We start from the raw sequence: 10,000 nt of genomic DNA, 5'->3' as shown, positions 1-10,000 counted from the left end.
TAATGCAGTATTTGGTCTTCTTGTATTCTGCAGCATTAATTTACTAGTAATGCAAAAAAAAGGGTTTTGATCAGTCTTTCTCTGACAATGCTGTTTCAGCCCCTGGAATTTTACTGATACTTATCCTTTGGACTTTTTACTCTCCATTACTGAATAAGAAGGACCAAAACAAATCTCGTGTGGTAAATTGAACAATGCTGTTCAGAGCATTCACTTAACAGCCACACCTCAAACTCTTGATTTTTTAAGTTTTATGTAAGTAAGAATAATTTAAAGACTTACTACAACTTGAAATAATAGATTTCCCATTTTCCTTATGGAACCTTTCTCTCTCTCTCTGGTTGTTTTATGTAAATTGTCAAGATTTCTAAATCTTAAACTCATTTTTTTTCCTCTTTTCTTACCAATTGAAGTGCTTTACCAGAATTTTACAACATGAAACAGAATCAGCTCCCTTTAATCTCAAGAACGAGGAGAACCATCAGGCAGTCCTGAATTCTGGAAGACCAGACCATCTAGCTCAATATTAGGTTTAAAAGCTTCTACATTTTTCAGGCATAGAGCTAAATTCCAATGTACAGAACCCAGAACTTCTGATCCCCTGAAAATACCATCTTGGAGTACTCCCAGAAGATGGCATGGAAGTTCACCTCCAGCTCCTCAGAACCAAATTCAGCCAGGTAAGACCCAGTCAGCAGAAAAGCAGGTGGTTGGTTTTGGTTTGGAAGGTTGGGTTTGTTTGTCTATTTTAATTTACCTGTACTCTGGCAGAGACATTCCAGCAAATTCTAGTTTGCTGACCAAATGCTCGTCAGCTGGAAAACTTCCAAACACAGCAGCTGCATGGCATGCTCTCTTCACAGCAATGAGGATGCAGCTAAAATGTGGAGTAGGAAAAGCATGAACAGTCCCCTTTAAACTAATAAACTGATTAAAAATTCCTGCTTAATCCTGCTATCTTTGAAAGGCAGAGTTGAGAGCCAGGTGAGCTTCATGAGATTCCTGATCCACTGCTGTCAAAGCTTTGTCCCAAAACACTCACCTCTGGTCTCAGAACAGCCTTCCTGCAGGCCTGGCACACGGGGCCACTCCGGGAAAAACTCAGCGGAAGCCGACGGGTTCGATTCTGGCAAGTTGGCTCCTCACATATTAACCAACCCTGCAGAAAGGCAGAACATAGAAGAAAATAATTTTTTACCCTAAATTCAAGTTACAGCTTGTTTTTATTCCACCTAAAAAAATGAATCACAGTCAAGGAAGAAAAATATCCCAACTTTAACATCCTCTGTGAATCTGATACTGTAATACGTATAAAGAGATGAAGGTCCTTCTTTAAGGACCTTGTTTAAACACAATTAATGACAGAGAACAAAGCTGAAGTCTTCTTGCTTCAAAATCCCACATTCTGCACACTGCAGTCATCCCTTCTTTGAAATATACAAGACCTCTGCCTTTCTCCAGTTACAACAACATTAACATACAATAGGATTATTTTATCCAGCTATGTAGACCAACCAGCAAGACACTCCATAGTCTTGTAATAAATTCAATATTTAAGTAAAATGCCATTTCTTTGCCTGTGCTTTAGAGGGGAGAAACAGTTTCACGTTTTCTGATGGCAGCCAGAAGCTTTCCTTCCTTCTTCTTTTTTAAGTTATTGGACCTTTTTTTGTTTTGGGTGGTTTTTTTTTTTTAGAAAGCTTCCAAGACTTCAACATAAACTGATTCATTCAGGAAAACCTAACATTTTGCTGAGTTAAAATGAAATAAAATCTGAGCCAGTTTGCTCTATGTCAGCTCAGGGAGACAATGTAAAAGGCTTCTCCTAAGAATATGCAAGAAGGAATGATTCCAGGACTGGTAAGGACGAACTTTTTGTGCCAGGTTCAACCATAGGCTCAAAACAATGCCACACCTCATCCCTAAGACCCCCTAACAGAATATACTTAAGGAATGGCGTAAGAGAAAGGAGATGGTAAAACTCTTCCAAAGATATTCACAGCTTTCGGAAATGGCTCAAGGACCACCTGAATCACTGCCTCTGTATTCAGTGGTGACTGAATTAATGCATTAATGATGCACTAATGACCCCAATGAACTTCAAGTGCTTTTCAAACTCATGTAAACTTTTAGCATCTGCAACATCCTGCAGAACAACTATAAACTATATGGAAAAGTACCTTATTTTTCTTGAACACACACGCACACACACGCAGCTTCTCTTTTAATGCTTTCTATTTCTTGCATCAGGAGAGACCAGGAAAAAATCATTCTGCATTCACCTTCTCCGTGCCACTCATGATTTTATAGACCTCCATCACATCACCTTCAATCAAAGTCTTTTCCAAACCACAGTTCTAATTTACGTAGTTGTTCCTTGCCTGGAAACCACTCCAAATCTTTGTTGCCCTTCTCTGAATTTCTCCCAGGTCTTTTTGGAAATGAGGGGGTGGTGGGAAAATGGGACAAATGGGGAGAGAGATGAAACCAGTACTGCACACCGTATTCAGGATACCGATGAACGTAAATTTAGACAGAAACAAAATAGTATTTTCCATCTTGTTCTCTTGTCCCTTTCTCTCCTCTGTCTGCCTAGAGCACTACTGAGCATTTGGGCACTGAGCAGTCATTTCCAGAAAGATACTTATTATCCAAGAATTGTAATTTTATTCTACCCTAGTATGTCAGTACATACACAAATTTTGTACACAAAATTGTGTTTTTAGCATCTCCTCACTTCACCTTACTTGGCAGAGGATTTAATCTTTCATTGTTAACTGAGAAGTAAACTTAGTCTTCCTGCAACTCTTCTCAAGTAGTTCCTGCTTTTACCACCCTGAGCAGCTCAGCCCTGTCAAACTCTACATTTCAGACTACTGGCTGGTGATGTCTCTGCTGGGAATAGTGACTGATTATTTTTGCCCGTTTCCATATTTTTTGTTGTTCCTGCAAAGAATTTAAATCTAACCATACCTGGATCCCTGATACCTTGACAGAAATGTCAATGAATCAGAGGACAATTCAAAAAGTTGCTTGTTTCCATTCTTACTAGCTCTTTGACAAGCTGTCCCAATGTTATGCTCTGACAATGACTTCTACCTAATTTCCACTTAGATTTCAATTTTAAAATATATTCTCTATTAATTTTAGAAGTGCTCCAGGACTGCTTCAGTTTTTGTTTACCTTTTTAAGATGAAACCTCAAATCCTTTCCAAATAACTTCTTTTATTCCAGAGACCTCTCCTCTTTCACCATTTCTCCAGCCATATAATATACTCAGTATTATCCCACTTGGTGCCAAATCCATCAAAACACTTCCTGCTGCCCTTGCAGAGCAGAGCTTTTATGTCCATGTTTATGTCTTCTGGGCAGACCAGAAGAACTGTGTGGAGAACATCATGGTAACAGCAATGCATATAGCACTTCCTAAAATGTGTGCTTAAGCCTGTAGTGCAGGAATGGAGAGTGCATTTACACATGGAGTTAGATTCATTTCACCCAACTCTGACACCTAAAAGCCTGATACCCAGTTTAAGCTTATCACCCTACAATCCATTTATAGTAAATGGAAGAAGGAAAAAAGCATCTCCAAAAAGCAATTCACCTAACAGATTTTGGAATGAGGAAACCATCCCCACTCTAGATCCTCTTAATAAAGTAAGGGGTTCTGGAAACAGTATGATCAGTGTATCTTGTCACTAAGTGTGAACTTTACTGTTATTTAGATCAGCAGTGTAAATTGCGACATTTAATACTGCACAGTGAGAAAATGTCAAGAATTCAAAAACCTTCTGTGGATTTAATTTGGTCTCTTGCACATCTGTTGCCCTAGCAGTCCTACTACCACTTTCTTTGTCATATACAATTTATTCATGACACATACTACAGAACTGACATTAGAAAGAGAAGACACTGCTCACCAAGACTGAGCTACTTCATCAGCACATGGTTCACTATAAGAAATCCTAACTTAGGGCCTGACCTAACACAAACATCCAGTCTGTGTCTTCTGAAGTCAGAAGGCACAAATGAGCCTGAAGCGTAAAAGATAGGCCTTGGCTTGGTTTTGCAAATGAACCTAAGATTTATTTCTAAAAGAGGAAGGTGTTTATCTGTTGCCTCACATTGTTTAAATAACTCAGTTTTACCAGACATGGAATAACCTCCTACCAAAAAAAACACTACTCAAAGATAGACTGAGATCTTCAGCCACTCACCTATATGAGTACCAAGAATATCATTAGAGCCACTGTGAGGGAAAACACAAAAACATTTTTGTAAGGATAATGACCTGTCACAGATCCTCCATGAAGTTAATTTTTAGAGACAAGCGCTATTCTCTGTGTGGAAATTTCTTCATGTCACATGTGCTTATTCTGTAGCATCTCTACCTTCCTATGCAACATGTAGCAGCAGTCTGACATAAAGAGCACCTGAAAATACACAGCCAGGCAGGGGGAGGTGTGGAGGGTGTCCTCACCCATTCCAAACCTGCTGGAGCGAAAGCTTCTCTGGACTCAGGCCCAGAGGAAAGCCAAAGCACAGGGGTTGAATTAAAACCTTTGGATAAGCTGAGATACATGAAGTCACACCAAAGTGAAATAGAAATATAGATTTTTAGCTTTTAGTAGAAATATATGCTAAGTGCCTTAAACATTAAAAAGCTGCAGCAGAAACCTTAGAACACAGTTCTTACTGCAGCAGTGTTACCTTTTCACAGAATTTCTTTACTTTAGACAGAATATAAATAGAATTACTGTTCACATTTTTTAGATAGAGTGTTCACATAAACAATAAGAGCTGATAGAAACTGTATACACGAATCTGTGTAATACCTATGTAACACTGGTGTAAGACTTACGACTGTTAGAATTACACCAGGATAGGTTAAGAAAAGAAAAACTAAAATCATGTGTTAATCTTATTGGTCAACTAACAAATATAATCCACACTTCTGTAAGAAAAAATTATAGATGAAATTAGAATTAGAAGAAGAAGCTGTTTTCTGCCTGCTGTTTGCTGTTGTTGCTGGCTTTATCATGTAACTCCCTTCGAACTCTGCCTTCAAGAAAGCTATGAGACTATGAAATAAAGAACTGAGCAGAACAGCAGCCTCCTCTGCTCTGTTACCCTGGTCTGAGAAGGAAGGGTATCCCATCAAAAGCTCAACACAAACCCTCCTGTTGAAGAGCATAATTGTTTCAGCTATAACTATGAAAAGATTCTCTGTGCACGAAGAGAACATTCATGGCTCAAAACATATTAAATGACTACATTTGAACTTTGAAACAATTTGTTATATTAGAAAAACAAATCATGGAAACTGCCAGATAGCAAGATATTTAGTTAGGGAATGCAAGTGCAACTGAAAAAACAAAGCCTGGAATGGGAGCAGCATCCCAGCTTCAGCTGAACAGAATACTCAAAAATAGACAACCATGAAAATAATGTATGATAAAAGTAACTGTGTTTTCTGCCACCTATTGGCCTTCATAGCTAACAATTATGAAACAAAGGACTACACCACTCACAAGGTACAGCTTCTACTGTCTTATAAGGGAATGCATAGGTGGTCCTCTCAAACTACCACTGAATAATTACATTTGAAGCAAGTTTCTTTATGTAATTGTTTCAGTCTAACGCAGTCACTGTTGAAGAAAGCATTGGGAGGCTCCATTGGTCACAGAAAACAGGTGAAAAAAGACTGAAACCCCCCTAAATAAACTAAAAACCATAGCTTCGGATAAAAAAAAACCACTTAAATGCAACAGCTTACTATTATACTTGTTTTCAGCTACTAAGAAATAATGATCAAAATATACAGGTTTTACTGAGCAGTACATTTCTCTATAAACAATATTCAAAAAATTAAGATTTAAGTTATTGCCCACAATAAAATGCCCAAATGTGTTGCATAGACATGAACAAACTAGACGTCACTTCAATTAATATAGAAAACAATTAACGTCTACACAAATTACTTCCTACCACTTATAATAAACATTAAAGAGGTCTTTTCTTCTTTGTCACCTCTCTATTCAGGCCTTATTTGCGTTTGTTTGTACTTACTATCTCTTAATCTCTCTTAACAAATGACAACAATAACTGTTGCTATTATGCATGGAAATTAAACATGTAGATAACTGTGTGAAGGGAGCTATTTTTGAAAAAAGCAGTATCAGAAACACGTAGCTCTTTATGTCTCTTGTTTTCTTTGATAATTAAGCCATAGCCTTGATTTGTTTTAAACAAAAAACTTTTCCATGGACATGCATGTTGCAATCAAATTCAATACATGCATTATGTTCTGATTGAATCTGTTCAAGTGCATTATTGTTAACCCTTATTTGATCCATGCCTGTCATCTTCACTGACCAAACAAAACCAATCCTTCATTTCCCAGCAGCTATCACTGAGTCTGTAAATTAATTTGCAGTGAATCAAACAAAATCATAATAGGGAACCTTCAGCTTTGTTCTACTTGGTATCTGCAACACTGTGGGAAATGAAATACAAGTTCATAGAGGGGAAAAAAAAAGCAACTAGCATTTCCAAACATCCTGCCCACAAACGCTTAGTTCATTTTAAAATATAAAAAAGTATGCGAAAAAACCCCTGGAATACATGCACAATATAAAAGAAAATCCCTGAAGAGTATTATGTCCACGAACTGTGGCTAATAGGGAGAAATTTGCAAGTCAGAAGTAATTTTGTTTCTTTGTAAGTCTGTTCTCGAGAATTAGCCTCTCCCATTCTAATGATCAACAAGCATTAGAAATATTACCCCAAAATACAGAGGGGCAAGTGGTTTTACAACAGCTTTTCAAACAGAAGTTGCAGGAGTCAACAACATGCATTTACTGAGCTTTATCTTAATAATTTTTACAAATTACATTTGACAGTGTGGCTTGGTTGCCTGCTACAGTAGAGGACTGAATGTGCTTCTCTACAACACTTCAGTTCTGCATCTGTTCCTGCCTTCAGTCTGGATGCTGAGGCACTACAATGCTTTAAAAAGTTCACATGGAATGAAAAAATGTGCAAGTAAAAAGCAGAAAGCTGCAAGCACTGAAAATTATTCAGAAGTCAGTTACTTTGGAGTTGAATTTACTTGTAATCTGTGCTTGCTTCTCTGCAATCCTTCTCCCCATTGAAGACAATCTTAATGTGGATTTTGAAAATGGCATCGTGGTGGATGATGCCCAATCTCAGATGGCTGGCATATCTGAGCCCATTACACCCAAAACCCATGGCTCCAGCACTGCAGAGCTGAAGTTACCACCTTACACCATCAAACCCACCAGAAGAGAAGCACAGCATGAACATGCTGTCCTAGTCAGCCAGCTTAAGCCTGCTGCTCTTGTCAGTGATCAGCAAACCAGCTTTTGGAAGGCTGAATGTGAGAGACAACGCAAGGAAGATTTTCTGATCCAGGTACCATTGTGAGTCGTTAATCAGGCCATTTTCACTTCACACTGGCCTTTCTTTTCATACTACTCTTACAAAAGCATATTATTTCCACTCATTCCAAGACCAGAAGCATCAAAACCTGTTTTCCTGCCAACATCCATTATTATGGATAGTATTGCCTAAGAGGGCAAATCTGACTGAAGTGGCTTTAAATCCTCTGGAAAGATGAGGTTCCACCAATACTGCATTACTGTACACTACCAAATCTATTGATCCCCCCAAGCAATGTTAACAGGTAGATGATTTCATGAAGTAAAATCAGGCAGTTCATCATAGCAACAGAGGACTTGACTCAGTGATCTGAAAGTTACCAGTTCCAATCACGATAATTTGTTCCATACGTGCGGTATGTTCTCCCTGTCCCACCTGTCTGTGTCTTCTGTTAATAGCTGTGTCTGGGGGAACAGAATAACCTTACTAGTAGTAGGCAACATGTCAGGAAATAAAACCAAATCCTCTGTTTGCATATTCTTTGGCAAATGTTTTGACTATCAGTAGTAACTACATCTTTTGAGAATTACATCACGATTTTACACTTCCAACATGAAAGGTGATATGAATATTGACTTAAAGATGAGCTATTGCTGTGAAGTCAGGAAAGTTTTTCTGCTGCGTACCAGAAACCAAATTACTTTAAAGTAGTTTCAACTTCTAATCTGCTTTCTTGCCTGTTCAGAATGAAGAAATACTCTATAAATAACATTGGCACAAACCAATGCATCTGCACCACCTTGGTGAGATACTGGCAGCAATGAAAATCTCAATTACAGTGTGAGAACTAGAGTCATGCACTGGCATTTCAGTAGACAAGGCAGACTTGAGTGACACCTACCTGCCACTGCTACAATGCCAAGAAGAAATCCCCTCAGGTCAGGAATGCTATCATAAATAGTGAAATAAGACTCCACCAGAAAACTTTACACACTTAGTGATATGAACTGTAGAATCATTAAGGTTGGAGAAGACCTCTAAGATCAGAGTCCAGCCATTACCCCAGCAGCCCAGCTGCCACATCCACATACCTTCTGAACACTTCCAGGGACAGTGAATGCACCACTTCTGTGAAGTTCAGCATAACTTAGGTTTCTCAAGCAACACCCCACATTTTCATGGGGAAATGAACCTGATAAAAACCTTAGAGGACCCACTGTTATAAAGAAACCAATTCTACTGCTGCTAGACACAAGAAAGTCACAGACTCATTTAACTTTTGAAAGGGTTTTTCAAGGTGGAGGACTTGCTGAGGTTAGGATTGGCATCATCAGAAACACGCCCTTCTCTTCTGCAGGAACAGTAACTCTCTGCAGTGTCCTGGTGCCTGCCTGCTCTGAACACTTTCCACAGCTGCTTCATCCTGAATGTCCTTCCAGATCAAGTACAAGACATATCAGAGAGTTGCTTGAACGATCTTATGGATGGAGTAACTTATCTGTGAGACTACCAAAGCAGACTCTCTGTAGAACATACTGATCAGGAGGGCTTCTCACAGGTGATACTTAAGACATCTGACTTTGTCAAGTCTGAGTGTCTCCTGACAGCCTGAGCAGACACAGCCATTCCTCTGGAACTTGCAGCTACTAATGCAAACAACCTGGAGATGAGATTATCTGAGTTTATAAAAGACTGGATGAACAAATGAAAGAGACACCTCACGATGTTTAAAAACCTACCTCTTGGTCACTCCCCTCTTTGGGCACAGGAAAGGAAAGAGTAAGTAAATTCTTCATAAAGACAAAGTTAGAAGATAATTTTGTCAGAAAAAAAATTTTGAGGGAAACAAAAAGAATGTGCTGACACAGAAGAGTATAATATATCTGGAAAATGAGCCACCAGGCTTCCCTTCTTTCCACACCCCCTCCCCACACCCAAAATGACCACCATCAGAAATTAAGCCTTTATAAGGAGCATCTTATCTGTTTTGGCTTTTTCGTATCAAGGAATATCTCCCTGATAAGTAATAAACAGGCACACTATTTACAAGAAACATACAAACCAACCCTAAAAAATTGAGTAATGGAGTTAAAAGCAATCCCTAATGTGGAATTCTGGGTTAGCAACTTTTTCATGATCCTGCAAAGCTTGATATTCTCCGAGCAGATCAGTTACCAGGCTCTAATAAAAACATGTATCTGTGACACCATGAGAAGGATCTCAATTTATCTGTGAAGAAAATCCAGGAGACTTGCAAAGCCTCTTCAGTTAGAGAACTCTGACATATTGAGATCTCAAAGTAGTATATGGAGAGACATTGTTATTGATGTATCAGGCATTCCAGCCTTCTTTTCACTTCAACAAAAAATTAATGGAGAGGCTCTCTCCACTTCTTTAATATGTTACTACAAGGAGATCAAATCATACTAAATCAAAAGCCCTAATGTTATGTTCAAGAGGTCCCTTGCTAGAGAACAGGTATGTCTGAACTCCATCTGAGAATTTCAAAATGTAAAAGAATTTCACAGCAAAGAGTGTGTGCAAGGTCTCTGTCAGGCCTAACTGAAACTTTTAAGTCAAAAACATCTTAGAAATAACT

At 38.5% G+C, this 10,000-nt stretch overlaps 1 protein-coding gene across 6 annotated transcripts in view; it reads right to left on the bottom strand.

The window, feature by feature from the left end:
* POLA1 (DNA polymerase alpha 1, catalytic subunit) overlaps positions 1-10,000 on the bottom strand; it is a 190,242-nt gene that overhangs the window by 63,710 nt on the left and 116,532 nt on the right. For all 6 annotated transcript variants that reach the window (XR_007200252.1, XM_048288336.1, XM_048288346.1 and 3 more), the window contains one exon: positions 1,043-1,159. Coding sequence is in view for 5 of the 6 variants with exons in the window: in XM_048288336.1 (XP_048144293.1) it covers positions 1,043-1,159 (117 nt within the window). In the remaining variant the exon portion in view is untranslated. The remainder of the gene's footprint in view (positions 1-1,042; positions 1,160-10,000) is intronic.

The sequence above is a fragment of the Corvus hawaiiensis genome, chromosome 2 (genome assembly GCF_020740725.1).
Source record: "Corvus hawaiiensis isolate bCorHaw1 chromosome 2, bCorHaw1.pri.cur, whole genome shotgun sequence".
Taxonomy (NCBI): Eukaryota; Metazoa; Chordata; class Aves; order Passeriformes; family Corvidae; genus Corvus; species Corvus hawaiiensis.
Note: the sequence above shows the minus strand (reverse complement) of the source record. Positions and strands in the feature narration are given on the sequence as shown.